Consider the following 27811-nt stretch of genomic DNA (forward strand, 5'->3'; position numbering starts at 1 on the left):
GCCAAGCGTTGAAAACAGGTTGGAATGGGCCAAGACAATGCCGACAATGCCGAATGAATTTGCGGTGACGATCTTGATTGTGTAGGAGAGCAAAGAGACTGGGGTTGTAGGGCTGATGCGTGTTGTATGATGTCACCACTTTTGATCCTACGGCGTTGAAGAGCCGTTTTAGCTAGTGCCGTTCCGGAACCTGGCCTGTTGATCAAGTTACCGCTTTCAACCACAACGTCCGAGATCGAGATCCAGGGACACGACTTGGAACAAATATGGATTGCGTGGTTCCAATCAGAGCAATTCGTTGACTTGATTGGCATGACCTGTTCGGGCTCAGGGGCCATCTCGCAGGGGCAGCTCTCTAACAGCCAGCGGATAGGCCTACCTCCGATATCTCCGGAGTCAGCACGATATTCTGACCTCATCTCAAGGCACTCAGAAACTGAACCACTCGACTGTCCGCCGTGGCCGATCCTTACTTTCGATATGGCCGCTGCAGAAGACAATACGAAAACGGTCGTGGTCCGCCAGCGGAAACCCCATCGCAAGTCCCGGCTGGGATGTGGTAACTGCAAACTCCGTAGTGTCAAGGTCAGTCTTCTTCATCTTCGTCTATCTCATCCCATGCTCGCCTGCTATTGCATTCTCTACCTAGCCGAGCAGTATCTCCTAATAGAACCCATTCATCTGACTCATCTCCAGTGCGACGAATCCAAGCCAACATGTAAGCGCTGCGCGTCCTCGGGCTTCCTGTGCAACTACGCGCGCTCCACGCCCGCGCTGCAGCTCGCGAGCAGCATAGGCGGCGCCGGCACGCTGAAGCTGACGCTGGACACCCCGGTGCGGCTGCCGGCGCCAAGCCTGAGCCGCGGCCTCCCGCCCCCGGGTCCCGGGCTGCGGATCCCCGTGGCGGGGCCGGTGGCCGGCGGGCCTGAGGGCAGCTATGAGATGCGTCCCGCCGACTACGCGGCGCTGGACCGGTTTCGTACCAGGACGGTTTTCACTGTGGGGAATGCGGCCACGAGGCACTTGTACCGGGACGGGGCGTTTGAGCTGGGGGTTTCGGTATGTTTCTCTTCTCTTCATCCTGGTGTCTCCATCTCATGCCACGTCCCCTTATTTGATCTCAGCTCAACCACGGCATATGAGATCCATAGCTAACCACTATGACCTAGAACCCTTTCCTCCTCCACGTCTTCCTCGCCTTTGCTCTCCTACACGACTCCCACCTCGCCTCATACACAACCTCCGCCGCCCACCGCTCCCAGCTAGCCTTCCACTGGTACCACGGCACGGCGCTCTTCCATCGCAACCTCTCGACCGCCTCAAAGTCTTCTCCAGGGGCCCTCGCTAGCACCCACCGCGATGCCCTCTGGGCCTCGGCTGCCATCCTCGGGTCCGCCTCCTTCGCCTTCATCCACTCCGTGGAACCCGCCGAGGCCTGGCCGCTCAAGGCACCCAGCCCGACAGACCTGAACTGGCTCAAGATGAGCGACGGGAAGCGCGTCGTCTGGGACATTGCTGATCCCACACGGCCCGAGAGTATCTTTCATCCTCTCCTCGCCGACCACGCAAAATTCGTCGCGCCAGATGGCTTCGCTCCCATCCCGCCCAACGCTCTGCCCGCGTCATTCTACCCTCTCTGCAACCTGACATCCTCCACGCCATCTGAAAACCCATATCACGTCGCTGCATCGCTCCTCGCACAGCTCCTCCCTCACGAAATCAACGACAAAAACATGATCCAGTTCCTCGCGTTCCTATCCCAGCTCGACCAGCGGTACCGCCGACTCCTCGAGGAGAAGGACCCCCGGGCCATGCTACTGTTGGTATACTGGCACTCGAAACTCGCGAAGTTCGAGGCATGGTGGCTGAAGCAACGGGCTCTGGTTGAGGGAAAAGCCATCTGTATCTACTTGGGGAGAGAGTGTGCGGATGACCCAATGATTATGGAGTTGGTGGAGTTCCCGAAGAGGATACTATTCCAGGAGACTGGTACAACTATCATGAAGATGGGTAACGTGTTGGACGTGACAGATGGGAACACTGTGAGAAATTCGGCGGAAGTGCGGTAAAGAACACGAAGTGTGATTGAAAGCTGTGCTGAGTAGACCTAAGGAGAGACTATGCTTCTGAAAAGAAAATACCAAAACAAAATGACTGGATCCTAAACGCCGCTATCCTTCAACCCTATTCATGGTATCGTCAACCGTGCTGTTAATTCCAACCCAATTCCCTTTGCGCCCAAGCCTGACCTGACGACTCAACTCATGCCCCAACTTGAACTTCCTGCGGCGCCTTCTGCTCGTCCTTGTCCGCCGTCTTGGGCATTAGCGGATGCTGCGGGTCGTAGCCTACTGACTTTACAATGCCGAGGCCCTTGGTGCGGCCTTCTCGGAAGAGCAAGCGGTCTCCGGGAGTCAGGTACTCCGGGCGCTGGACGAAGCGGAAGGCTACGGTGGCGCGGTCGCCGGTGCGGATAAGTTCGCGGTCAATGTCGATGATGGCGCAGGTCTGGGAGACAGGGCCGACGTGCAGCATGGCCTGGTACTTGGTCTTGATAGTTGTAGCGTGCGACAAGATCAGGACTAGGGAAAGTCAGTCATGCTGCATTATAAAGGGGGACATGTCATGTTGAGCGACTCACCCTCAGCAATAAATTCTCGGTGAACCTTGGGAACGGGCTGCCCTTCTATCTTGGGCAATACTACCATGCCCTTCCTGACATCCTTGCGCTTAACCTTCTTCAAAGCGAACGAGGCTGACTGCCCCGCCGATGCGGCCGGTACTCGTATCCTCTTGCGCTCAATGGAACGAATTGCTGTTGGCGTAAATTGTCCCAAGGAATCCGGGCCCACAAGAACACTGTCCCCTTCGTGAATGACTCCAGACTTGACGATGCCCGAGACTACAGTTCCGGTGAAGGGGACAGAGAATGTGTCATTAACATGAAATTCGAAGGGAGCATCAGTGTTGTATCGTCCGTGGTGAGGGAGGATGTTTAAGAAGGTACGGACGAGATCGAGGTTCTCACCCGTAACGTTCGACACCAGGAAGACAGGGCAGATGCGCTGGCTAACAAACTGCGTCGCCGTATTGATGCACTCTTCGCGGTTCTTGATAAAGGTAGGGATCTTGCGCGCACCCGGGCTCTTCATGATCTTGGTGATCTGCGTGATGGTCTCCTCGAGAATATTGGGCGGGCAGATGTCGATCTTGGTCACAACGACCATAACGGGGACATTCAGAGCTAGGGCGATGCCGAGATGCTCCTTGCTCATTCCAATGAGGCCGTTATTGGCTGCAACCATGAGCAGGCAGTAATTAGGGCTGCTAGACAGCAGTCCAAAGACGGTCGTTCGCAAGTACTTTTCATGACCAGCCAAATCGGTGAAGGTGATGACCTTTGCGCTTCGCTTGCCGATTTCCTCCCATGAGAGTTTGCCTATCATTCAACAGTGAGATGAGCCCGAATCTTGGATGAGCCAGCTGAGACTTACGCCCGGGGATGTCAGAGGTAATGACATGTCCCAATGTATCAAAACCCATAATCTCCATACCGACCGAGCTAGTTCGTCCGGTTTCAATCTCATGCTTATGACGGAACAAATTGACTCGAGCCTTTCCACGGCCATCATCAAGATCTCCCTTGACTAAAACGCCCAGCATGGAACTCTTTCCCGCGTCGACTGCCAGTTGTTAACGCCCATCATAACGGCAAACCTCGCGCATGCTTACCATTGCCCACCACCGCTATGCGGGTCTCAATAACATCTTCTATATTCGCGGGGCGCTGGCGGATGAGGATCTTTCCGCTGCAGCTCTTGTCCTTGGAGATTTTTTCGCTCGCACTGTCGCCCTCCTTGTCACCGCCCACATTCTTGGTCAACAGGAGGTCGCAATCGGCGCGTATCCGCCTAGCTGCGGCTTCAAGAGTCTTGTATGCACGGTTCCACTCGTCCAAACTCAACTGCATTGAGTCACCATTGTTCTCAAACCCAATCTCGAATACGGCCTCGCCAAAGCCCTCCTCTACGCGCCCGGCGATGACATCCTCCAGCTGCTTCAGCGACGCCTCGTCGGACCCCCCCAGAAGCAGTTCCTTGAGGGGGACTCGGGGTTCTGAGTCGGCGAGGTCGAGGTTGTCGAACAATTCGTCAAGTTCGGCATGGTGCTGGTCGTTGGGATCGGTCGTGGTGGAGGCAGCCGTGGTGGCGGTTCTTGAGGTTGGGTAACGGAGGTTCTGCTGCTGTTCAACGTACTCGGCAAAGTCGTTCAGAGCCTAGTCAACTGTTAGATTTTGCATTACACAACAGCAGACGTGGACTTGCCGACTCTCCCTTGCGCTTTTCATGCGCCATCGCCTTCGTCGGGTGGCTCGACATTATGAGCGTAACAGTAACGGTGAGGTCATGCGGATCGGCATTCGAGTGACCATTGAAGTTGGCAGGAGCAATGACAACTGTCTGACGGGGTCTCTTCCAGCTAAATAGTGATGACTGAATAAGAGCGAATGCCTCAGGGTTGCTGCGCCTCTCTCTCGCCGGCTGACTGGAGATGTTGTGACAAGAAGAGTCATAGATGAAGTCGGAAGACAGCAGGGTCGGGTCACTGGATGGCGCTGTCTGGCCGTACCGGGAGCGCGGGGTGTTACTCACTAATTCCAGTCTGGTGTTATCGATAAGAGCTACCCACCCACGAAGCGCACTGGCCAATGGAATCGGTCGTTGGTCAAGAGCGGCACGGGGCTGTTATACGGCATATAGGAATACGCCCAAGACCAAGCCACATCCCCCCTTCTCAAAGTCTAGCCGACCAATGAGACTGAGCGTAGGGGATGGGGGATGGAGGAAGGAGGAAGGCAGATACGTCACAGACACATCAGGCATAATCCAATAGGTACCTAGGTATCCAATAGAGCTGGCCTTGCAGTCGTGGTTTTTTGACTATGTATGCGCGGAGAAACTTCCCGAAGATATCAACTGGGAGATCACATGCGCGTCGTCCAACCATCTCCACCTTCTAGCTGCATCCCATGACGCTCTTAGGCGTGGATAGGATATGAATGATGAGTCCTTCACCTGACGAGCTGAATCCAACTCGTTCTTATGAACTCGGTCAGTGACTCTCATGCCCGTCGGCATATGTGCTGGCAGAGAGCCCCGCACCTGGGTCATGCAATACACTCAGTCCAGGGACCGCCTCGCGGGGGAAATTCGACGTATGATGCCGTGGTATCATTTCTCTGATACTCTAAAAGGGAACCTGAGGGGAAATGAGAACAACGCTATCGCCTGTGACAAGGTGTCAGTAAACGCAAACCGAGCTCAGGGGGACCACACTCACCTCTCACAAACAACATCTCAGATTTCCGGCTAATGGTCTACGGACACTGTCAGAATTTCATGATCCCAGCCAACATTCAAGATTTTCAACTCACCTTGACCTCTTCATCCTCGTCGTCCTCATCCACAGTGTAGATAGTCTCCTCAACCTCGCCCAGCACCAGGTTGCAATGGCTGTCATAGGCCTGTCATGAGCGTCAGCACCGGCACTATCACAACCCAACTCTCACAGGAGAAAGAAAACTCACGTGCAGCTTGCCCTTGAGCTCGCGATCTCCTCGCAGCTTGACAAACACCACCTCGTTGAGCAGGAGCCTCACGAGATCGAGGGGCTCCGACACGTGGTGGGTCTCCTCAGCAGCGTCAGCCATGGTGGGAATTACAAAGACCTCTCGGTGAATCGTCTTTGTGTGCTTGATGTGTCCCTGAAGGTTGAGCCTTCGCAGCGGGGGTGAGGGTCAGGGGGGTGGCGGCTTGAGGTTGTCGACAGGGCCCTTCGTGGATTCGGTGCAAAAGGCGATTCTGGCGACGGATGGAAAATCTTCGGCTGCACAGCTGTGCGCAGCTCGGGTATGCATCCATCGGGGTATATGGCAGTATGCATTTATGCAGGTGTTTTACCCCATACTTGTATCCTTGTATCCCTCCCCCTCACGGAAATGCTTTTGTCTGAGTTGGGTTACACGGCAGCAAAGTTACATTGCTTCTCCAACCGCGGCCCCATTCGCATGTTGTCTTCTCTCCTCATTTTACGCGTCGCTCGTCGACGTCTTTTCCGTCCATGACGACCGCCATTGAGCCATGCCTCAGAGCCGATTCCTCTGGCGAGGGCCTCGTCTCCCCTGCCTCTCCCCTTCTCCACCCTCGACCGCGCTACCGCTCCAGCTCCCGATCCTCGACCCACCGATAAGGCATCGACCCGCTGTGGGTCAGCGACGATGTTTGGCATCCCATGCCACGACACAGTTCACGACAGCTTCGTCGAGTTCTCCTTCGTCGGGCTTACAATCGGGATCATTGTCCATTTCTCATCTATTCCCGAGATTCCCCGACTCGCAACTCTTTGAAGGCGAAACCAAACCGCCGGATAGATTCACAGACCTCGATCTTCTCCTCCGGGCCATCCAATGTCGCGATGTGCCCCAAATCGGTCCTGCGTTCCTCGCATGGACCCAGCGTCTGAGCAATAACGATGGAAGTGTCTCCCACGCCGCCCAAATTGAGCTTCAAAATCTGCCAATCGCGACATTCTCCGAGATCCTGCGTTGGATAGACCCGGTCGCCAACCCCGCTCACGATGTTGCTCACGGCCTCAATATCTCCCTTGGCCAGACCCAATTCACCGACGCTACCCGCCTCGTCGACGATTTTGGTGTCCGCGTCCAGCACCGCGAAGTGCTCGAGGCCGTCAAGATCCTCATGGAGGCACGCCGTGCATCCGGTGTCCGAATGCTCATCCCAGACTACGAGGTCTTCATCCGGTGCGCAGCCGCTGCCTCCGACTCCCCTGCTGCCGTTGAGTTCTTCGGCGCCATAAACAAGCACGGCCTGGGGTCTCAGCGCAACACCTCCACCTGGACCGAGTTCACCAAGGCGCTCTTCGTGACTGAACCGCTGTACTATCAATTTGACCGGTCTCGAGTTGCCGTGCTCCCGCGTCAGACATACAGTAACCGGCAGCCCATGGCCCCCGACAGACTCTGGAAGTTGGAGCGCATGAGACACAGCATCAATGCCATGCGCCATCTACCTTTCAACCGAAACCCAGCGCGCCCCGCCCAGGATCTTCGCATGTTGACTCGCCAGAAAAGCAGGGTTCGACAGCACTGGATCCGCTCAAAGCTATACGGCGTGCTCCTAAACGAGGAGTTACTCTGCGCCACCATGATCTCGTTCGCAAGGTCAAGCTCTCTTACTTCGATCAAGGGTGTTATCCTTCAGCGAGGATTCCGCATCAGCTTGAAAGAGGACCAGGATACTGGCGAGTCCGTCGTCACCAAAGGCAAGATGTTCCGTGACGGCAACCCTCGAGAACCAACCGAACGCCTCCTCAGCGCCATCGTAGAGACCTTTGGCTCCATCTCCCGCGTCAGAGCGGCTCTTGATCTCCTTGTTTACATATCTCAACGATATCATATCAGCATTCCTCACGAAACGTGGTCCAACCTTCTCAACTGGGCTTATGTCTGCGCTTCCAAACCGTTCCAGCGCATGCGTGGCCACCAAGGACCTTACCCGGTCAACGACGTCAAAGCCAAGGACGTCATCGAGATATGGAGAATTATGACGTCGGAGCCGTTTAATGTCAAGCCCACATTCGACGACTACAGTGTCTACATCAAGGCCCTCATCGTGCAGCGCAGCTTCCGCCTCGCCGTTGATGTCATTCGCAACGAGGCCGTGCCTTACTACCGCCAACTGGAAGAGGAACATTATAATATCGCGGTCGACGAAATCCTCAAGGATGAAAGCTTCCGGAGCCACCGCCGCCTCCAGATAGAGACGCACAAGGAGTATGTCTGGTACCACATCAGCTCGTGGTTCGCGGCCCTCCTCCAGAGCGCCTCTGCTGGAAGGAACCAGCGCGAAGGGCGTTTCATGCAAGTCGTGGTCCCAGACCTCATCGAAGAGTTTAGCGACTTCTTCCATGACCAGATCTCCTATCGCTCCGCCCAAGGCCGCGTCCGTCTGACGCGCTCGACGGAAAACCGCCGCTTCGACTACCAGCTGAAAATCCGCACCACCCTACCTCAGGACCTGGGCGGGATGGAAGTCAAGGCGCTCCAAAACCGCGGGGAGGTTGACATTGAAGCGCCAGACTTCGACTGGCCACAGGCTGTGCAGATGGAAATCCTCGATTGGAAGCGCAAGCCGCGATCTAGACGGATGCATAATCTACCAGCCCCGCAGTCTACCAGTGTTTCTGCAAAGCGATGGTGGAAGAATATAGAACAAGACTTGAGGATATAGCACCATATCTTGTTAGATTTGCCCACATCTGGGCCGTTGTATATCAAAATGATTTCATTTGAGATACTACAAAGTTACGTCTCAAGGTTTCCAAGCCAATAAGATCCTCTTCCAATTTATAACCGCCGGGTATCTATCATCCATATTTCGTACACAAGGACCACCGCCGACCGCCCAGACATAAGCCTTCGTAAATTCATCATGATGGTACAAAGAAAATCCTACACGAAAGCGTACAACAAGTAGTAGCCGCCCGATTTTCTACGCGTTGCATGTCCTGTAATCCAAAAGCAAACACGTCTGTACCTCTGTGGTAAAAGTCATAGCGACAGGTATTCCATAAGAAAAGAAAGAAATAAGTCAAGGAAAGACAACAAAAGAAAAGGTAGTGTTAAGATATGGAGCTGTTTGAAGAGCCAGTCAACATACAGCGTGTGGTAGTGCCATCGATATGGTCTACACGACGGACGCAGCCTCAGCGAGCACACTTATAAGGCTCACAGCCGCGCCGCCAATGCCGACGGCCCCAAGCGTCTCGCCCCAGGCCTTCTTCTTGGACGAGCGGTCATCTCGCCTCGATCCACGGCGGTCGCTTCGGTGGTGCCGTTTGCTGCTGCCGTAGTAATCGCCGTGTCTGTCGCGGTGCCGCTCTCCGTCCGAGTACCGCCGCGAGCTCTCCCGCGGGTGTCGGCGGGACGATCTGTCGCTGCGGCGGTCACGGTCGTGGTCGCGGTCGTCTCTGAGGGAGTGGGGGCTGCGGGAGTCCACCTCATGAGGCTCAGGATCGAACCGAACGTGGTTCTCGTTCTTGTTCTTGAGGATGGGCTTAGGGAGGACGGTGCTTGCGGGTGATGTCTTGTTCCGCGTTGGAGGGTTGACGATGACAGGGTAGCTTTTTGTTCCCTTTTCATCACGTCTGGCCTCGTCTTCAGAGCCATCGGTGCTGTCACTATAATCATACACTGCGCTTTCGTCGTCGTCTCGACTGCTCCTGGAGTCGGCTCGATGTCCATGTCCATCTCGTCGACGACGGTCAGAACGACGGCGTGAATGGCCCCCGGCGAAACGGGCAGCACGAGCATCAGCACTTTGGCGAGCATACTCGCTAATCTGCTCCCGAGAGAGCCGACCTAGAACGGCGACGTAATCAGGACGTGCCTCATACCTCACACCAGCCCTCTCGAGAATCTCAGGGCTGACGAGGGTACGTCTGATCTTTGTCCATTGAGCATCAGGGAGAATGTCCATCCCATAGCGGTCAGGAGCCAGGCGGGACATACCCCGTGGACTGCTCCCGTATGCGGGTGGAGCACCGCCGTTCACATAGGGGGGCAGCGGAGGGACAGATCGGGGTGACGCCCCGAGATTTGAGGTTGGCGAAGAGGACAGCTCATGGCCAGAGTAGGAGCCGGTGTTGTTGGCGTTGAGGTACCTTTGGTCCGATGGTGAGCGACTGTAATGCTGCTGGGTTGGCGACTGCACAATCAGACCAGCCATGTCAGTGGTGAGACTATCCATGGCCATGAGATCCTTTGTGGAGATGAGAGCCATGCTCGATTCGCCAGACAGCTCCTGGGGCGAGGATGAGAAGGACTGAGTAGCCGGAGCGACCTCAGGCATTCTTCGCTCATCCTTCATACCAACGAAGAACTTTTCGTTGCTGTCGTAAGCTGGAAGCTCCTTGGGCGAGGTTGGCTGGGACTTGGCCTCGCGCTCAAGGAGGCCACGGACGGTGGGACAAGTGCCACCAGAGACGTAACCGACAGATTCGAGTTCACGGATATAAGCTCGGAGGATGTCCTGGGGTGTGACAATATCAGTATCATGAAGTAGGTGACGGGGGTTAGTTGGGTGGGACGGCACGAACCTTGTGTTTGCGTAGGACTTGGGGAGCAAATCCTTCCTTTTCGAGCTCGGCCTTGAACTCGAGCCATAAGCTGTCCTCGTCCTCGGTGAAAGAGTTGCAGTCGCGCTTTTGGAACAGTCTGTTGGCGATCTGGTCGACCTTGTCCTTGATATCCTCAAGGCCGGGTTGGCGATCGTCAACTACCTGGTGCGGCTTGTTGGCGGGGTTCTGCAGCTGGACGGTGTCGAGAAACATGTCCACGTTCGTCTTGTCATTCATAAGCCTCGACCGAATCACGCCAAGTCTATCGTCGCGGACACGCTCATCGCCAGACGGATGGCCATCGCCATACCTGTCCAGCACGGACTCGAGCTGGGCGAGGGTGAAGTCGCAGTCCTCGACCATGGGCTGCAGCCGGCGCGAGTACACGGGCGACGAGCCGTGGGAGCGGTTGTTCACGAGCGAGTCCGGGTCGGCGGCCTCGACGCGCAGGTGTCGCAGGGCCAGATGGAGCTGGCGCACGGCGGCGGCTACATCGGCGAAGGGCTGGCCGGCGTGGTTGGCGCGCAGGTAGAGGGTGCGGGCGAAGGCATCGACGGCGTCGATGTGCTCGACGGTGGAGCCGCCACTCATGGTGGGAGCGGTGCCAAGAGCCAGGCGGTTGGGCCGAGGTTGTCGTGAGAAATTGGGTGGTGGTTGTGGTGATGTCGCGGGATATGGCGAGTGGTGGATGGTGTAAGTCGGCTCAGCAGAGGCAGACTGGGGTGCGGGATGAAGGAGGAGCCAAGGTGCAGATTCACAGGTGCAGATTCAGATTCACAAGGGTTGAGGAAGGGCGTGAGATGTGGTTTTCGATCGGGGGCCAGTCGGGCTTTGAAATGGAAACGGAGAGGAGAGAGACAACAGTGATGATGGATGGATGGGTGGACTGTCTTGGGCCGGCACGAAGAGTGTGGTGTGTACACGCTGCGGCAGGGCGTTCAGTGGGAGTGTAACGTCAGTGGGCGAGTTTCCAGTGGGTGTGACAGCCCGCCCACTGTAGCCAGCGGCCAGCTGCCCGCCAGCCCTCGATACAAGCCCCCCAGGCCAAGCCCGAGCCCACCCTCAGCAGCCAAACCACCAACAAGCTCCCTAGGCCAAAACACCACTTCAACCTCCAGCCAGCCAGGCACCCAGCAATCTTTGTCGCTGATGGCGCCCCGTGCGTGGCATGCAGCTGCAGTCCCAAGTCCCATTCCCAATGCGCCCACGTTCGCGAGACGTCTCCACGGCGCTCTCGCATTGGGACCCTCCCGGGGGAACCATCCCGTCCCCTCCAAGCCCCCCCCGCCAGACCGGGCAGTGACGTAATTCAGCGACCTGCTGCAGCCCCGCCCTATAGCATCATCGCCCCGAACGCCCTCTCGCGCAAACAACACAGGGCTGGCCAACCATCTGCGTTCGCGGGCACACCCCAACGCGCATGCCCTCGGGTAGACAGGCCAGCATGGCACGGAGTAGCGTTCTCCGTCTTCGGGGCGGCCCTGGAACCTGGATTTCGTCCGCTCCGCAAGCGAGCTTGAACCAGACATTGGGTTTGCGGGAAACGTTCCATCTGCGCCACCCGCCCTGCAACGGGGGCGTTTTGATAGCCCGAACCGTATTCCCAGAGCGTCCATGCTGCTCGTCGATCCAGGTCCGGCAGGATTATCAGGGAATTTCAGTCTCGCCATCCAATTGTCGTCGCCCCTGGCTCGCTGTGCTTTTCTTAGAACAGCCCGGCCAACCCAGAGGGACCGATCAACAGTTTCACGTTCGTGTTTGGAGTACAACTACTGTCATATCACATCATACATGCCTACGCGACGCGGACAATCCGGTCTTGGTTGCCGGTCTGCGTGTCTACGTGTCAACTAGTTTACCTGTATGTCACCCCTTTCAAGCCTGCTCTTTTCAAGTCTGCCCCTTTTCAAACTCTCTTAGACTGGGCAGCAGCAGCAAAGTCGACAAAGAAAACAGGCTGTGCTGGGCTGGAATACGACCCAAGAGGCAAAGTTCCAAACTCCACTGGCTCCTCACATCATCAACCCAACGCTATCAAACCTCCCATCGGCCGAGTCCGACAAGAGCCTCCAAGTCAGCTCCATTTGTCATCTTTCTAGAACATCGCCCGTCGGTGTCATCCGCGAGGCTGACTGTGGAGCTCATCCCCGATCCCTACCAAGAACTCCTCCCCTCCATCCCTCAATCCTCAATCCCGCAGTAGCGCTAAAGTTGTCCTCGTGAGGACGGAGCACACGAGAGCACTCCAGCACTACCAACCAACCAGCCAACCAGCTGCGTCTCTCGACTTGCTTGCAGCCGTTCCCGAGCCTCACCTCGCGACACGGGGACGAATGCGCTCCACCCACACGGTCGGCTTCACTCCACTCGCTCCGCTCACAGATGAGATGAGGCAGGCTGTGCGATCAGACGTGGATGGCTGCGGGTAATAGTCCGCGCCCGGGGGACAATGCTTTCCCAGGCAGCCATCCACATGTAATCGCAGTGACTCCCGTCGGTATATGAATCACCAAATTCTTTCACCGAGGGCCATCTCCTTCGGCATATCGCTGCGTCTTCGCTGCCGGGTCGGTCATTCACCCCGCTGCCTTATGCAAGTCGAAAAGAACTTGCACAATCCAGGAGCTGCAGCCTTGGCTCTGCAAGATTCAGAATTGCACAAAGCACTTGCTCGCCACCCAAAACTGGCTTTGCGTGATGCACGTCATCGTACCAGGCAGACCAAAAGGCAGATCCATTCGCCACGCTACGTCTTCCAGCCAATGGGTCAGTTCTAGGGTATCACCACCGCAGTGCGGCTCTACACAACCACTGTAACTCTGCAACGTGCAATCCAGTGATTCAGCAGCGTGTATGACACGAAACTCTTTTAGCATGCATGGAGCCCTATCTGCAGCCCCGTAAGGATCGCACTTTGGCGTTTTAGTATCGCCACAATCTGGGCGAAAGTGTGTTGATACTTTCGATTCTTAATAACATGTGAATACTCCAATGCCACCACTTTGTTCGACAGGCTACTTACTCATCACGATTCAAACATTACTACACTAATCAATTGTGCATGCGTTTACAGATCACCCTCCATTGCATGTTAATGTGCGTCGTGCAACTCCACCCGATGTCATACCCCAGATGCCTCTTTCGGTGAAGTCGGGCTCATGGACGTTGTGCAACTTCACTTGGTGTCATACACCGAATGACTCTTTCGGCCAAGCAGGTCGCACACCAATGCCACATGTAAAAGATTACCCCATTTATTTGATACTTTCGCACAGCCGTCAACGCCTAGTTTGCATGGCTTGATGCTATAGCGGTTTAGTAGACAAGCATACTCCTGGCAACTATCCTATCTCAAGAGTTAGTTATCGTTGGAATACATTCCGCACCTCCACCTTCATCTCCCGCCCTGCGCCGTGTATAGCCGGCCTTTGTTCGCCGCGCCACCATCTAAACTTTCGCGATCCAACCCTTCAAGGCGCGCCAGTCTTCCAAATTGACCCCGGTGTCGGCCTTGTTGGGACCTCGCCCTGTCCCTCATCTGCTGACCATATGCCTTTCAATGCCAAGCCAAGCCATGTGCCGAATCCCTGGTGTCGTTCTCCATTTTCAGCCGCATCACATGTGTCGGCACACCATTTTGCAACATCTGCCCTATCTCCGCGGTCCAGATCTCTGTTGCCTGAACCTTCAGTCCTCAACCTTTGTCCAAGTGAAGGATGCGGCTCAAATCGCCAGCTTCTCTAGCGAGTATGCCTCTACCTTCTGACTGATCAGGTGGCCCCGTTCTCGCAAGCTCCTCTCCACAACTTCACCTCCAGACACCACCTTGTCCTTGGTAGGCAATTGCTTAGTTTTGAGACCCAGCGGCAGGAGTCGAGACTCTCGACCCTCCAGTTGCATCGGGATCGGCTTGTTTGTGTTCCATGTCTGTCGTGTAGCCCCTCCCTTCTGCGCCGCCAACCCAAATTGGACTGCCTCGCCCACAATGCCATTGAGGTACACAGCCTCCTCCAAACCTTCCAACGCCGCAGTTACTTCAAGCTTCAACGCCGTCAAAAAGTCGCCGGCCTCGGCCTTGTCGGTTGATGAGATAGAGTCGTTGAAGAGCCAGCCTCCGGCTCCTACGGCATCCAAGCACCGCCCCAAAAGGTCCGAGATGAGGGTGATGACTCCATCAGGTGGAGGGTCATTGCCTTCTGAATCAAAACTAGTGGGATCAATGTACAGCGACGTCCATGCGCCTCTGACGAGCTCCACGCGAAGTGTGTAGATGAGTGACAATATCTCCTCGGTCTTAAGCGTCGCCCGGAGAGCCTTGACCGTGGTGATGGCGGGCAGTCGCCAGAGTTTCGCCAAGGCCAGGGTCAAGCCACGTGAACGGCTGCTGCTGTCATCTCCGAGGTAGAACTCAGTGATGGCGATATCTCGCTCCAGGTCGTCCAAGTCCATATCGTAGTTCTCATCTCCCTCGTGTGCCTCATTCTTGAGGAGTTTGGTGTTGGCGGACTTCTTCTGCTCGGAAATTAGGTCCAGGTTGAGCATGAGTGCTCGAATGGCCAGCAGAAGCTCTAGTTCACCAAGTTGAGTGGCCTGGAGGTAGTTGAGTAGTAGAGTCATCGATGGGTCAGAATCGGTCAGGCATGAAAGGAGGTCGTTAGCCAGGTTCTTGCTGTCAAGTGCCTCGGCGTCAAACTCATCCCGGAATGCGGACTTTAGATTCGACAATGTAAGATGACCAGCCACAACGAGGTAGGAGGTGACGTTACTGTCGGGCATGATCAGTTGGAGCATTGGCCGCGGTACCTCACCCTCAGTCACGGAGATGGAGAAAACTCGGCTGATTGCATATGAAACCCAACGACGGTCCACCGCGGTATAGGATGACTGGCCTGGAAGCCATTCCCACTCCGGTAGGTCTTGGGAATCCGGCTCTGCCTTTCCATCCGTCCCCTCAGCAGCGCCGCGAACAGCCATGCGGAATCGCTTGCGTAGTAGCGACTCCCACTGAGCCAAGTCGCCAGTGCCGAGGAACCCATCTGCCGACTCCAACTCGCTGCGGACCTTAGCGAGATATTCCTCGGTCATGGTACCAGGGACTTGTCGCGAGAATTCAAGTGACGCCTTCTCCGACTTTGACTTCTTGGCCGGGACCTCAACCGCGGTTCCTCGACCAATAGAGTCGATCAGGAGACCCTGCTTTCGTCGTTTGCCGTGGCTCTTAGGGGGCTCGACTTGGATTGAGACAAGAACATTGTCAACCAGGGCAACAACGAGATCCTGGCTTCGGAGATAACTAATCAACTGGCAAGACTTGGGTTTTTGGCATTCGGCAGGCAACTCGGACAAGTCCAATGGGGCATTGGCATGGATCGAACGATACTGGTAGTTGTACAGGCCGATCGAGTCGAGTGAACATCCCAGGACGAAGGGTCGAGAAAGACGAGAGAATGACACGGTGTTGTCCATATGCACCACAGACTTAAGCTTGGGGACTGAGGTAGTGAGATCGTAGACGCTCAGGGATCCCTGCTGTAATTGCAATAATACACCTGCCTGGATGTCCACCTGGTATGAAGGCGCATTGGCCTTCTCACCCGAGGGAGCGGGAATGGGAACGATTTCTAAGGGAGAAAGCTTCTGAATCTCAGCTGTGGAAGACGCCCCCGAGGCTGCTGCGAGAACAACCGCGTGGCGGCTCTCCTGACCCTGGCTGACGCATTTCGATACCAGGACCAAGAGTTCGGGTTCGGAGTTCGGGGTCTTGGGAAGGGCGCTGAAAACCTCGGGTCGTTGCTTGAAAATGCCCTCGCTAAACTCTGCCATTGTGCCCGAAGTCACGTAGTCCACCTCGAACTCGTCAATGTGGGTTGCGACACTGTCCTGGACCGTAGATTTTGAAGAGGTAGTCCACTGGACTGAGAGGGTCTCGCCCGAGAGGGAAACAAACTCGCCGTTCTTACAAACTGTGACAATGTCGCCCACAGTAGCGGTTTCGGAAGGGCTGGAGGAACAGGTGATGTATTGGATAGGCGAGGTCTGGAGGATCTGGGATGACGTCGTCGTCGAGGTCGTCTTACCGTCGCGATGCACGACGTCTTTGAAAAGAGTGATCTTCTGGCCGGCCGAGTCTCTCGTAGCAATGTAGGTGTATCGCGAGACATCGGCGTTGCCAGCACGTCGGATTCTAACCGAGTACGGGGGGCAAGTGAAGGACTCTTGGGGAGGAATCGGGTAAGAAGTGATCAGTCTCGATGCCGGAACCTGCCAGCGATTAGCATTAAGACGGAGAGATTCGTGTGAACCAAGGAACTCACATCGTAGATACTTGCAGTCTCTCCATCAACACCAACAGCCAACTCGGTCCTCTTCCTCTTCTTCTGGTCATCGCGCTGGCCGTAGACTTCCCGGGCAACGATGCGGCCTTCGGTGTGGTCGAGGGGCCGGGGAAGTGTCGCCAGCACGGACGGCTTGTGAATTCTGTATTCGGAAGCCATGGCGATCACTATATCGGTGCGCCGAGGGAATATCTCTGGTGGTGCAAGTCGCAATTGTTTGTCGAGATCCAGCCCGTCCGCCTGGGCTTTCCTGTGATGAGCGACTGTGAAGCTCACAAAAAAAAAATATCTGGGCCGGGCCGACACAAAAATCCGGTAGTGGGGCCCTCGACTTTGCCCATCCAACTTGGTGGGGTCTGCATGCACGGTCCACCGAAAGATCCCTGACGTAGAAGGAAGGTACGTGCCACTCGTACTCTTCTCGCGGCGCGTGTCTGAACGCGTCCATTCTTAGCACTTAAACGCGACCCTTGGCCATTGACTTCTCGGCCCAGACTCGAGACTCGGTGCTCCTTCAACCCACTCTCAACCCACCTTCAAGAAAGTCAAGTCGCCTGAGTTGACAGCGATCTCCTTTTCTTTAACCCCTCTCTTATTAATTTGTCCCTTTTTTTTTTTTCGTCGCCTCTGCATCCACTCTTCGAAAGCAATGCTCGCTTGATGCTGACTTTGAGGTTGGTCAATCATCTTCTACCGCCACGCCTTCGACGTACCTTGGCTGACACAGCTGTCCTGCAGACCTGCGCGAATCGATGGGATCAGTTTTGGTAGCCGCAATGGTCCAGGAGGGTGTTGGTGAGGCTCAAGAGAAGAAATTACATCCATTCTTCACCAAGGCACCTCCAGCTACGCATTCCGACAAGCCCATTGAAGACACTTCTCAGTCAGACACCTCCCAACCTGGCTCCGAGTCAACCCAGAACCAGAGAAAACGCCGAAATACGGATTCTCCCGTTCCTCAGGATGGCCGTGATGAGAAAAAGGCCCGTCGAAACCGAAGTACCCAGGGATTCCCGATCTTGGCCACCCTCGCCACCCGCAACCACGAAGTGAAGGTCTCTGATGATCCTCCCGCTGAGCACGTTGTTGGTGACTTCCCGACTCCTCCCTTGAGCGACATCTCCATCCGACCCGCAGACACAACTCCCCAGCCCGCGGCAAACCTACCGCACCCCGATGTGCAGGCCCATCCCGAACCGACAGCCTCCCTCACCCCCCCGAAAGCCAAAAAGGTGTTGAAGTGGAATCCCAAAACGGGAACTCTCGGTTCGCCCCCAAAGCCGAAGCCAAAGAATACGCCAACTCGTCTCGTGCACATTAAGTATGGCCGCGATGAAACCACTCGAAAGGAGATGGGTGATAAGATCTCCCAAATTCTGGACGGAAAGATGCTGTTTCCTCCGACCCCAACCAAACCTCGAGCACCCCGTGCTTCCAAGAAGTCCAAGGATTCTGCTACCAAGCAAGCGACTGGGTCAAAAACTACACATCCCTTTTTCGGAGGAAAAGCCAAGAAATTGGAGCCACCGACTGTCAACGCTGTCACAGAAAAACCACGATCGTCCAAGAACTCTGTCTTCATGTCGAGCCCCTTTTCCCCGAAGAAACCTCGACCTACATTTAATCCGGACAAGATCCCCCAGTTCGGAATCAAATCGGGCGGTACCAAAGAAGCAGGCGCTGCACACCCTCTCTGGCCAGCCAAGGACATGTCCCACATCCGCGGTCTTGACTCCCCCATCCGTTGCGCGGACAGCTTGAACTACGACGAGGCCCCGAAGAAGTCAAAAGGACATGTCGTCACAATTTCGGCCAAGGAGTCTGTTCTAGATCGTCACTGCGAAAGTCTAGATCTCAACACCCTGCGAAAAGCGCTCCCAAGGAACAACGACAACTTCGAACCAATCCCTGAAGAATTGCGAATTCCGAAACGGCACTTTGAAAGTGGACGAAAACTCCAAAGACGAGTGCGATCAGAGCTACGGACATACAGGTCACCAACCATAGAAGATATTGAACGAGGCCGGGACGAATTAGACAACACGGCCAAGAGAACACACCCAGCGATATCCCAGTTTTACGACGCTTTAGAAACGGGACTTTCCGCCTATGACAGATCAACGTGCGAGACTCAGGCTTGGGCACAAAAGTACGCCCCCGCCACCGCTTCACAAGTCCTACAAGCTGGAAAAGAAGCGTTTCTGCTCAAAGAGTGGTTGCAAACTCTTCGAGTCCAGTCGGTTGACACAGGAGGTACCGACGGAAACGGCAAGGGAAAGTCAAAATCAGAGGCAGCCCCCAGAAAAAAGAGAAAGAAGGACAAGCTAGATGGATTCATTGTCGACAGTGAGGAAGAAGCGAATGCCATGGACGAAGTCTCTGAGAACGAGGATGACTGGGCTCCTGCGGGATCAGGTGTTGTCAAGAAAACGGTTATTCGCAGCGGGGACGCGGCGGCGAAGGGTTCCAAAGATCAGGGGCGACTGACAAATGCCGTTGTGATAAGCGGACCCCATGGAAGTGGCAAGACAGCAGCTGTGTATGCAGTAGCAAAGGAGCTAGGATTCGAGATCTTCGAGATCAACTCTAGCAGCCGACGGAGCGGAAAGGACCTTTTGGAGAGGGTTGGCGATATGACGCGCAACCACTTGGTCCAACACCACACCGATCCGGCCGATGAGGATGACGATGAGGACGAAGTTTCCAGGGACCTCAAGTCTGGAAAACAGGGTATGATGACGGCATTTTTCAAGGTCAAACCAACAACAGTCGCCAAGAAACCTACGACAAAACGTGCAGAGAGAAACTCCGACCCTAGCAAGCAGAGCTCTGCCAGGAACCAGAAACAATCTCTCATTCTGCTCGAGGAGGTGGATGTTCTGTATGAGGAAGACAAGCAATTCTGGGCGACATTAATGGGGATGATCTCGCAGTCGAAGCGGCCATTTATCATGACTTGCAACGATGAGAGCTTGGTTCCATTACAAAGCCTGAGTCTGCACGGAATTTTCCGATTCTCTCCTCCTCCCACCAGCCTTGCTGTGGATCTTTGCATCCTCGTTGCCGCAAACGAGGGCCATCTCCTCAGCCGACCGACGGTGGAGGCATTGTACAGGTGTCGCAACAATGATATCAGGGCGACATTGACCGACCTGAACTACTGGTGTCAGATTGGTGTTGGTGATCGCAGGGGAGGGTTTGACTGGTTCGTCCTCCGATGGCCAAAGGGATCTGACCTTGACGAGAACGGAGACGTGATTCGAGTCATTAGCGAAGACACGTATTGCAAGGGCATGGGCTGGATTGGCCGTGATCTTGTTGCCATGTGCTCCAACCCACTGGAGTCGGAGGAGGAAGCCATGCGGCAGTCTTGGGATTCGTGGAAGCTGGACATGGGCGACTGGAACAGTTCAACGGATCTGCACTCATGGGCGCAAAGTGTGTCTGAGGCTGCTCCAGACCCGAGTCGAAAATTCGACACCCTAGCTGCGTATGATGACTTCTGCGATGCCATGAGTAGAGCCGACATTCTATCCAGCGGGGGGTTTGGAATCAATTTCCAAGAAACACTTGATTCGACACTACCCGAAATTCCGGCAAAGAACAAAGACGACTTCATAATCGGACGGCGACTCCTCGAAGCAGATCCCAAGACGACTCCGTGCTCACCGCATGTCACCCTCTCAATGTCCCTTAAGTCCCTGGCCAAGAACAATCTGCTTCGATCGACATCTCCAATCGGCCAAACTGGATCAGGCTCGGTTCTCAAGCCCGTGGACGAGAATAGGGCAGTTTCCATGTTGGACACCTCTTTCTGTCACACTCCAACTCAGCTCACGCGGTTGGATTTTGCCTATGCCTTCGATCCCATCGCAGTTTCAGAAAAGGCGACAGCATCCACCCACCTAGACCCGTCTGTATTTGACCGCACTCTAAATCTCATTGTCCTTGACATCGCCCCGTGGGTGAGAGGTATCGTGGAATTTGACCACCACCTCATGCTGGAACGAGTCAAGCTTAGCAATCTTCTCAGTGAAGGGGGTAAGAGGAAGCGGATGCGAACCACGCGGAGCGCTTACTCGGCCTTGGAGGGCGGGGAGAGAAGGGCGACACGCCGGGAACGGTACTTTGGAGATTGTCTCAACACTGAGTTTGTGAGACGTACTGCGAGAGAGGAGTGGAGGCTGGCGGCCGAGGCTGTGACGGCGGCCATGGCGCCCAAGGAGATGGCTGAAAGTATTCCAAGCAGCCCTCCCTACTCGGGAGAGGAAGAATCGGGAAGTATATAACGAACCCACATGTGCCAAGAACCGTTCATACACAATGGACTTGGCAACTATAACGAAGATCTGGGGTGGTTTGGGAAATAAGCTGGAATCGAATTCTCGGAGTCATGGATCAGGTACAGGCAGCATAGCATAGAGAAGTGAAACTCGAGTATACACACAGATCTATTTGAACGGTGAACTATTAACATGTATGTATATCCAGTCTACCTAGTCATCGATTCGTGTCCACATTATCCAGATCTTGCAACAATAAGGAGAGGGGCTAGCCCAACCAGCCATAACATTAAATCATTATCCAAAGACAGTTCGGTCTCGTTCACGTCGTCAGTCTACTAGTTTCATTTTCGTTCATAATTGCCAGTCTCGCTCAACGAAAGGCAGGGATAGGCTCCGGAACAGGAGCCCTCATTCGCACTGGTTCGTAAAACTTCTCGTTGGGATACGGCGTCTCGGGATACGGGAGCCCAGCGGGCCGACCTCTTGGAGAATGAGCATCCCACAGTGTCCTCTCATCCTCTGCCCTCCCTGGTCTCTCCAAGGCTCTTTGGCCCAGTGACATCCTCCTGCTGTCGCCCCTCCTGAAGGGACCTGCTTCCTCGACGTACATGACATCGCCGCGGGGGTGCGCGCTCCTCGCACGGTCGACCATGCGGTCGGCATCTGAGGTGCGACGGTGGTGGCGCTCTGATGAGTGGTGGTGATGATGGTGGTGCTTCAACTTGGGGCGGGACTCCCACTCCTCGTCGTCGCCATGGAGGACTCCCTTCGGCCAGACCTTGTGGGCTAGGACGGTAGCCAGCCCGATGCCAGCGATCAAACTAGCAGAAGTCTTGAAAAGGCCGTGATGGTGTTCGTGCTGGGGTTGGCTGTGCTGGTGATGTTGGTGGTGATGTTGATGGCGGCGGCGGCTGGGAGAGCGGGAGCTGGACTCGGAGCTGGACCTTGAGCGGGAGTTGGGATGCGAGGATGTGTTGCGCGACTCTGGACGGCCGCGAGATGGCATTCTGGTTCTGGTGGTGTTGGCCGCTTTGGGCGATGGGGATCTCGGTTTGCCGTTGGTAGGGCGCGGCCGCGAGAAGGAGCGGGACCGGTCCATTTGCTGAGCGGAAGAAGAGGTTGTAAGTGGATGGTTTTGCGTAGTTTTGTTTAGTATAAGTTTTGATGTATTGTGTTTATTTGCTGTTCTTCTTGTGCTGCTGTGTAAAATGTTGTAGCGTTTGGCTGTGTGGAGTTGTAGGCGTCGAGTCTGAGTTGCTGTTGAACCGCACGTCGACAGAAATACTTTATCGCTGAGAATGCTCCAAAAACCGCTTCAAGTGACGGACCTTGGTTCTAAATAGGCAAACGATCGGCGACCGACCGGCGCGCAACAAGACAAAAAAGCAGTCACAGCGCAGCGCGAGTCTGGCACAAGTCGGAATTCGGCGTCGTCGACCCACGACGCAGCAGCGCAATCGGGCTCTGAGCAATCACACGCCCGCCTGGTCTGCTGGTCTGCTGGTACGACGCTTCAGGGGCAACGGCTCCAGTCGCTTTGCTGCGCTCCAGGTGTCGCGTGCCGGAGTTCTACGGGGATATCCTGGCTTTGCGGGCTTGCGGCGATGACGTACAGGAGAGGACCCCGATTTATTAGTCCTGGTTGCTATCTCCGGATACGCCGCGACTCGGGATGTTTTTCGCGTCTCGTAAACGAGGGGCTCAGCAGCGGGGAAGACGAGAGAAAATGGGGATAGGCGAATATGGGAGGCTTAAGCTTAAGGCTTGGTTGGATGCTTGTGTGTTCTGTGTTGGCGACTGAAGCCAGGGGAAGAGTCGACATGGGCGGCATCGAGCTCTTCTTAAAGACATCGTCACATGCGCCAAACCACGAATTAATCAGCCCGTCGCCCGTAGCCCGTACACCTTACATATTACACTTGCACATTTCAAAGCACACGCGCGTACACAGTACACACACATATCAGTCATAGCCCTGGCACACTTTCTCCTCTGCTGCCCTGCGATATCGCACTTTCTCAGCTGGGGCGGACTTGCTCAGGCGCACGCCACAGGAGCACCGAGTCACCTGTCGCAAAGTGCAGAGTTGAAGGCATTCACCGTCTCCCACTCAGAACAAGGCAACGCCGAGACGCCGAGTAGAATGTGAAACTCGCATAAAACCTCCGCAATTATTGTTTTTGTGTTGACATCTCATTTGCCAGACTGTCGGGCAAGGAGCGTGCTCGCCGGTTGGAGGCACCCAACCTGCAGGGCGTGTAAGGATGGGGCGATGCCCACCAGCACGCCCCTCAAGCATGGCGGCAAGGCCACCAATAGATGCGAAACGACCCATGGGATTGGGATTTATTGATCCGTTTTCCTTTCCCGTGATGACAAAATCGGGGATGAAACAACAAAAACATCGTCACAGGGCTGCTGCGGGATGGGGCGGAGATGCCTTGAACCCGGCGATTGAGGCGCTGGACTCGCGCGGGTACACTAGAGTCAACTTGAGGCGAGTGGTTTTGCTTTTGAAAAAGGTATTTCCACGAATGAGTCAATGAAAGTTGCCCTAGAAAGGGATAGGTCGGTATAAGTCGGAATCGTGTCTGACTGAGAGCCACCGCGCAACTGCGGAATTGTATCATGGCCGTTCGGTCTTGGACCGCAGAAACGCTGGTCGATATTTTCAAGGCCAAATCAGCCAAACGAATTCCCTGGAGATAATTTAGTAGATCTCCCTTTAAGAAAGACGGTGTTAATTTGCTTTTACTCTTTTTGCATACCTGATACAGAGGGAATGGTCCCCTCTATAGAAATCCCCTATTGAAGCTATTCTATAACCTTTGATAGAGCTATACTATATTATAATTTGATTGACCCTACTTGGAGTAATGATATTAATAACGAAATCCTGCGGCTGCTTGGCGCTTGGCCAAATAGGCTGAAGCCCAACCCGAACCCGCAGGTCTCATACCAGGCCCAACAAACCGCCAGGTTATGAGCCGTCTTCTGAGTCTATCTTCGGCTCCATCAGCTGGAGCACAAATGGCTTAAACTGAGAGGGTCCACCCCCCTGCCTCGGGAGCGTCCGTCTTTGATCCCTGACATTGTCGCGCATTTGGCTCCGGTTATGGCCGAGTGTCATGGTAAAGGAAGAGGCTACATCGTCGTTCGGTAGGATTGCCGGTGTGAGTGCACCCGGGACCGGGTATGTCAGTAGGAGCATCTTTGTGGCTGTCTTTATTTTGCGCTCATCCACTATGACCCAAAGCTTCCGGATGGCGTCAAGAACTTCACGTCCCTCACCGTGGGAGTCCAAGATCAGTATGACCCGTGGGAATTCGACAAGGACAGCCGCAAGAAGGCGCAGCCACTCTTCCTCTGTACTACAGGACGCAAATTCGGATTCTGTAAAACTGCTGTCCACGAATGCGTCCTTATTCTGAACTAGGAGCTGCTGAACGAGTGACCGCAAAATATCCGTAACCGTCATCGGCCCCTTTAAGGAAGTAGACGGCACCCGTGAACTCACGTACCATGCCAAGGGCAATTCGGTCGATTTGACCAAGTCGATAATGTCGAAGGCAAAGTGTCGTGAAGTATCAGGATCAGCTAACGAGCCTTGCAGTTCAACCACCGCTGAGTCTCGCTGAGAGATCCAGCTGCGTAGTTTCATCGAGGTCCACATTTCGTCCCAACTCGAATTGCCTCGGGCTCGCTGGAGATTTCGCATTGCTCGCCCATGGCTTAGAGCCTTCTCGGGGTCGAAGGGGATAGACTGGAAATATTTTGACATTTTGTCGGGAAGGAAGGGAATGCTCGGCAGAGCTGGAGGCTGTTCTGGCGGACGTAGAGGGACTTGGTAAACTGTGGACTTGTATCAGTCAATGAATCCATTGATTTAATACTTAACTTATAGTCAGAATGGCGCCCGGACGAAGAACGCTTACCAATAGCTGGATGTACTGGCCCGGAGACCATGAGGGATCTCAGATCCTTGTTATCCTTTCGCAGATTCATAACCTCCAACTGGACATCCGAGATTTTCAAGCTGATGTGTCTAGTCTCAGCTTGATGGGCTATGGTCGCCTGCTCGCGCACCCTCGCGTTTGTCTGCTTGATTTGTTGCACGACGTCTTCAAACTCAAGGGCCCACGGGTCCTTGATTGCCGCGAAGGCCTTTTTGAAGAAGCCACCTCCTGCTTTGTGGTACCATTCGAGAGCCCGGAGACAAAAGTCGATGATGTGAGCGTACATGCTTGCCAGCGTTCGCTGAATATGCGGGACGGGGTAGAGTTGCTTTGCCAGGAAGTTCAGTTCGGGCAGTGAGTCGCTGATGGCAGCAAACGCTTCTGCGACCTTGCTCGATAGCTCTTGGTGATTAATTGTTACCTTCTGATAGTCAGACAATAATACATTTCTTCAAGTTTAAGCGATCTCACCGTAAACAAAAACTTGATGGTTCCCCATACCGGCGCTGCATACTCGGGATGTGTTGAAACCAGCACATCTATGACACCGCTGAAGGTATTGATCTTAGAGACAGTGGTTGTCCACCCCGAGCCCAAGACGGCAGACACGCGGGATTTTCCCGCTTTCTTGGTGACATGTTGTCGCTCTGTTTTTTGCACATGTGCCAGAACGTCCTCCATGGAAGAAGATTTAAAGAACGATGCGAGATCATTTTTGTGTCGGCCTTTGTATTGATCACGGTGGAATATCATGGCTTTTTCATATGCCAGTTTGAGAATCTCATCAGAGTCATTTCTGAGCCATGTTAGTTCCGAAAACAAGGTCGAGCGAGGGTCGGAGAAGCGAGAATTGCCCTACACATCTTGCTGACTCTCTGCTCTGAACCAATTTATGACGCCTTTTGATTCCTCAGTAGGTCTGGGCTCTGGTGACAGTTGGCCAATGTTGGATACTGTCGTCGTGTTTCCATGATTAGCCACTGCCACTATACTCGACATGTCGTGCGGTTGAAGGTCATATGCGGACGCTTCGTCTCGATTGAAACACAACGTTAGGATCAGCTTAGGCTTGTCGAATATTCTCTCAGGATGCACCCAGTCTGGCGCTTTAAAAAGCAGGCAACCCAATTAGGCTGGGGCTGAGATATTCTGCAGCCTGGTTGCATTGGCAGGGATTCAGCACTGAGCCACACCACCATGGCCTCACATCAGGCCGCATAAGGGTAACTTGACGTGGTTTGTCTACGGATAAGCCACTACTGTGCCACATTCTGCCTGATCCTCCGAGGCACTATTACTGCGAAATGTGCAAGCTCAGCCTGCATGAGGAGCCCCCGCCTTTATGCTGCTAATGACGCTATCTCCGCTTACCCTCTCTCTGACATTCATCTCTCAATAGTATTCGAAACCACGCAAGGAAACCGCATCTCTCTGGCTAGATCTACGAAAATCTACTCAGCATGGAGTCGAGAGGTGTTGGTCAGTCTTCTTTCACTGGCCTCCCTGTCCCTCCTGGTCCCCCTGGCCTTCCTGGTCCCCCTGTGGCGCACATGGGAAGAAACCAATACGCAATGAACGCAAACCCTGGGATGAACAAAACAATCTCACAAGACCAAACCGAGAAACCAGGCAATGCCCCTTTCAGTGAGTGGTAACTCGATGGTTGTCTGATATTTGCAGTGCCTTCTAATCCGTCATGCCAGCTCCACCGTACAGAGTCGCTCCGAGAACGTTACCAGAAGACAACATACCGCACATAGTTAGTCCATGAAACCAATTCATGATAGGTGAATTGACTGCTGATTGTCGACAGTCCGCACCCATAAATGTCGGTCCCCCAATTCCCCTCCCCAGAGGAAGGCAGGGCAGGGGGTCTGCTTCAGATGATGAAGAAGGTAAGAAACGTCGAGACTCACTAGATAAAGCACTATACAATACAGTGATAAACTAATACGTGCCGTCAGAGTTTGGTGAAAGCCCCAGCATGGACGTCCCATTAGCAGAAAAACTAGCGGAAGAACTCCTAGGCAAGTTGAACAACTTGCCCCGACTAAAGCCAGGGGATTCAGTACCATCTCGAGTGACTGATAGTCTCATTTGGACCATCTCTCAGCTTCAAGCTGAGAATGAGATGCTCAAAAAAGAACTTGCAGAAGCCAAAGCTGTTATTCACGAGGAATCCTCCCCTTCTGAGACCAACGCCAATGATACTCATCTTTCCGAGGAGCTACACTACGAGAACTTCCATGTAATTGAGTTCACCGACTTCGATTCCAATTGTGACGTGATTCAAAGCTACTACCGAGATCCACCACGCATGTTCAAAGGCGACAGGAAAAGAAGTCGACCAAGAGGGACGATTGAAGTTGAGGGAATCGCGACTTATTTGAGGAGTCATGAGAATGTCCCATTTGCCGTGCTTGATGTGTATCAACTCAATGACGACACAGTTGAGGATATATTCGACGACGTCGGCTACACTAGCGGCATGTTGAACAAGGATTATTTGTCCCTCGAGGTGACCTCAAGGGATATTTATATTGGTCCAACTGCTCAAGATGCAATTGATTCGATCATTACGGAACATGCAGACCGATTTCCCGGCTTCCACACCATCTATCCATGGCATGAACCACCGTACACACTCTTCTACCTTCACAACAAATTGTTGATGGAATTACAGAGCATCAGTGGCCTGGATGAGTTGGCAAGGCAACACCTCCAGATGTTACTAAAGTGGATGGAAGACAACGTCAGAGCGGACTGGGATGAGGCAGATGAGCTGTTTGCCCAAGGCAAGGTCAACTTGAAGCACTACGCCAAGCTATTCCGACCAGGTGAGCTCATTTACTGGCCCAACTGGGACAGTGGGGGAGCCCCCAGGGCAGCGAAAATCACTGAATTCCCTCACATGTGTAAAACATCTACTCTGTCGCCTATCCCCTCCAAATTCGGCTTTGTGAAAAGCGACGTTTGGGATTTCGATGGCGAGTTCAGAAAACAGCGAGTAGAAGTACGACTTTTCATCCCAAGATCG

The 27811-nt window shown here is 54.4% G+C and overlaps 9 protein-coding genes across 9 annotated transcripts; 3 read left to right on the plus strand and 6 right to left on the minus strand.

Moving 5' to 3' along the window:
* Positions 1 to 480: 480 nt before the first annotated feature.
* On the plus strand, positions 481 to 2069 carry BGZ61DRAFT_359875 (uncharacterized protein; the record flags this gene model as incomplete). The annotated part of the gene is made up of 3 exons (XM_046241111.1): positions 481 to 585; positions 697 to 1059; positions 1170 to 2069. The coding sequence occupies 3 exons, from the start codon at positions 481 to 483 to the stop codon at positions 2067 to 2069; spliced, it is 1368 nt and encodes a 455-aa protein (XP_046100589.1).
* Positions 2070 to 2119: 50 nt separating this feature from the next.
* Positions 2120 to 4829, minus strand: BGZ61DRAFT_456779 (GTP-binding protein 1). Its single transcript, XM_046246566.1, has 5 exons — positions 4326 to 4829; positions 3733 to 4276; positions 3495 to 3683; positions 2642 to 3439; positions 2120 to 2582 (listed from the first exon to the last, which is right to left on the minus strand). Exons 1-5 carry the CDS (start codon positions 4377 to 4379, stop codon positions 2263 to 2265), a joined length of 1905 nt encoding a protein of 634 aa, XP_046100590.1. The 5' UTR covers positions 4380 to 4829; the 3' UTR covers positions 2120 to 2262.
* Positions 4830 to 4898: 69 nt separating this feature from the next.
* Positions 4899 to 6019, minus strand: BGZ61DRAFT_456781 (uncharacterized protein). The gene is made up of 4 exons (XM_046246567.1): positions 5588 to 6019; positions 5435 to 5524; positions 5341 to 5377; positions 4899 to 5288 (listed from the first exon to the last, which is right to left on the minus strand). Exons 1-4 carry the CDS (start codon positions 5708 to 5710, stop codon positions 5248 to 5250), a joined length of 291 nt encoding a protein of 96 aa, XP_046100591.1. The 5' UTR covers positions 5711 to 6019; the 3' UTR covers positions 4899 to 5247.
* Positions 6020 to 6023: 4 nt separating this feature from the next.
* Positions 6024 to 8407, plus strand: BGZ61DRAFT_456784 (uncharacterized protein). The gene has a single exon (XM_046246568.1). It carries the CDS (start codon positions 6141 to 6143, stop codon positions 8307 to 8309), a length of 2169 nt encoding a protein of 722 aa, XP_046100592.1. The 5' UTR covers positions 6024 to 6140; the 3' UTR covers positions 8310 to 8407.
* Positions 8408 to 10467, minus strand: BGZ61DRAFT_456785 (uncharacterized protein). The gene is made up of 2 exons (XM_046246569.1): positions 10177 to 10467; positions 8408 to 10109 (listed from the first exon to the last, which is right to left on the minus strand). Exons 1-2 carry the CDS (start codon positions 10432 to 10434, stop codon positions 8766 to 8768), a joined length of 1602 nt encoding a protein of 533 aa, XP_046100593.1. The 5' UTR covers positions 10435 to 10467; the 3' UTR covers positions 8408 to 8765.
* A 3243-nt stretch (positions 10468 to 13710) lies between these two features.
* Positions 13711 to 16796, minus strand: BGZ61DRAFT_68309 (uncharacterized protein). The gene is made up of 2 exons (XM_046256976.1): positions 16512 to 16796; positions 13711 to 16458 (listed from the first exon to the last, which is right to left on the minus strand). The coding sequence occupies exons 1-2, from the start codon at positions 16689 to 16691 to the stop codon at positions 13921 to 13923; spliced, it is 2718 nt and encodes a 905-aa protein (XP_046100594.1). The 5' UTR covers positions 16692 to 16796; the 3' UTR covers positions 13711 to 13920.
* A 198-nt stretch (positions 16797 to 16994) lies between these two features.
* On the plus strand, positions 16995 to 20980 carry BGZ61DRAFT_425767 (uncharacterized protein). Its single transcript, XM_046243660.1, has 2 exons — positions 16995 to 17206; positions 17271 to 20980. Exon 2 carries the CDS (start codon positions 17285 to 17287, stop codon positions 20819 to 20821), a length of 3537 nt encoding a protein of 1178 aa, XP_046100595.1. The 5' UTR covers positions 16995 to 17206; positions 17271 to 17284; the 3' UTR covers positions 20822 to 20980.
* Positions 20981 to 21005: 25 nt separating this feature from the next.
* BGZ61DRAFT_68315 (uncharacterized protein) lies at positions 21006 to 22190 on the minus strand. Its single transcript, XM_046256977.1, has one exon. The coding sequence runs from the start codon at positions 21915 to 21917 to the stop codon at positions 21189 to 21191; it is 729 nt and encodes a 242-aa protein (XP_046100596.1). The 5' UTR covers positions 21918 to 22190; the 3' UTR covers positions 21006 to 21188.
* Positions 22191 to 23798: 1608 nt separating this feature from the next.
* On the minus strand, positions 23799 to 25527 carry BGZ61DRAFT_481219 (uncharacterized protein; the record flags this gene model as incomplete). The annotated part of the gene is made up of 3 exons (XM_046249272.1): positions 23799 to 24670; positions 24754 to 25195; positions 25246 to 25527. The coding sequence occupies 3 exons, from the start codon at positions 25525 to 25527 to the stop codon at positions 23799 to 23801; spliced, it is 1596 nt and encodes a 531-aa protein (XP_046100597.1).
* Positions 25528 to 27811: the final 2284 nt, after the last annotated feature.

Source organism: Ilyonectria robusta, assembly GCF_021365365.1.
Source record: "Ilyonectria robusta strain PMI_751 chromosome Unknown BGZ61scaffold_18, whole genome shotgun sequence".
In the NCBI taxonomy this organism is placed as follows: Eukaryota; Fungi; Ascomycota; class Sordariomycetes; order Hypocreales; family Nectriaceae; genus Ilyonectria; species Ilyonectria robusta.

Coding starts and splice junctions, on each gene's coding strand:
- BGZ61DRAFT_456779 (XM_046246566.1), bottom strand. CDS start 4,379: ATGTCGAGCCACCCGACGAAGGCGATGGCGCATGAAAAGCGCAAGGGA. Junction 4,277..4,325: donor AAAAGCGCAAGGGAGAGTCG/GCAAGTCCACGT, acceptor ACAGTTGACTAG/GCTCTGAACGACTTTGCCGA. Junction 2,583..2,641: donor CCGAGAATTTATTGCTGAGG/GTGAGTCGCTCA, acceptor GACTTTCCCTAG/TCCTGATCTTGTCGCACGCT.
- BGZ61DRAFT_456784 (XM_046246568.1), top strand. CDS start 6,141: ATGCCTCAGAGCCGATTCCTCTGGCGAGGGCCTCGTCTCCCCTGCCTC.
- BGZ61DRAFT_68315 (XM_046256977.1), bottom strand. CDS start 21,917: ATGGACCGGTCCCGCTCCTTCTCGCGGCCGCGCCCTACCAACGGCAAA.
- BGZ61DRAFT_68309 (XM_046256976.1), bottom strand. CDS start 16,691: ATGGCTTCCGAATACAGAATTCACAAGCCGTCCGTGCTGGCGACACTT. Junction 16,459..16,511: donor AGACTGCAAGTATCTACGAT/GTGAGTTCCTTG, acceptor AATCGCTGGCAG/GTTCCGGCATCGAGACTGAT.
- BGZ61DRAFT_456781 (XM_046246567.1), bottom strand. CDS start 5,710: ATGGCTGACGCTGCTGAGGAGACCCACCACGTGTCGGAGCCCCTCGAT. Junction 5,525..5,587: donor AGCTCAAGGGCAAGCTGCAC/GTGAGTTTTCTT, acceptor CGCTCATGACAG/GCCTATGACAGCCATTGCAA. Junction 5,378..5,434: donor ACGAGGATGAAGAGGTCAAG/GTGAGTTGAAAA, acceptor CAGTGTCCGTAG/ACCATTAGCCGGAAATCTGA.
- BGZ61DRAFT_456785 (XM_046246569.1), bottom strand. CDS start 10,434: ATGAATGACAAGACGAACGTGGACATGTTTCTCGACACCGTCCAGCTG. Junction 10,110..10,176: donor AAGTCCTACGCAAACACAAG/GTTCGTGCCGTC, acceptor GTCACACCCCAG/GACATCCTCCGAGCTTATAT.
- BGZ61DRAFT_425767 (XM_046243660.1), top strand. CDS start 17,285: ATGGGATCAGTTTTGGTAGCCGCAATGGTCCAGGAGGGTGTTGGTGAG.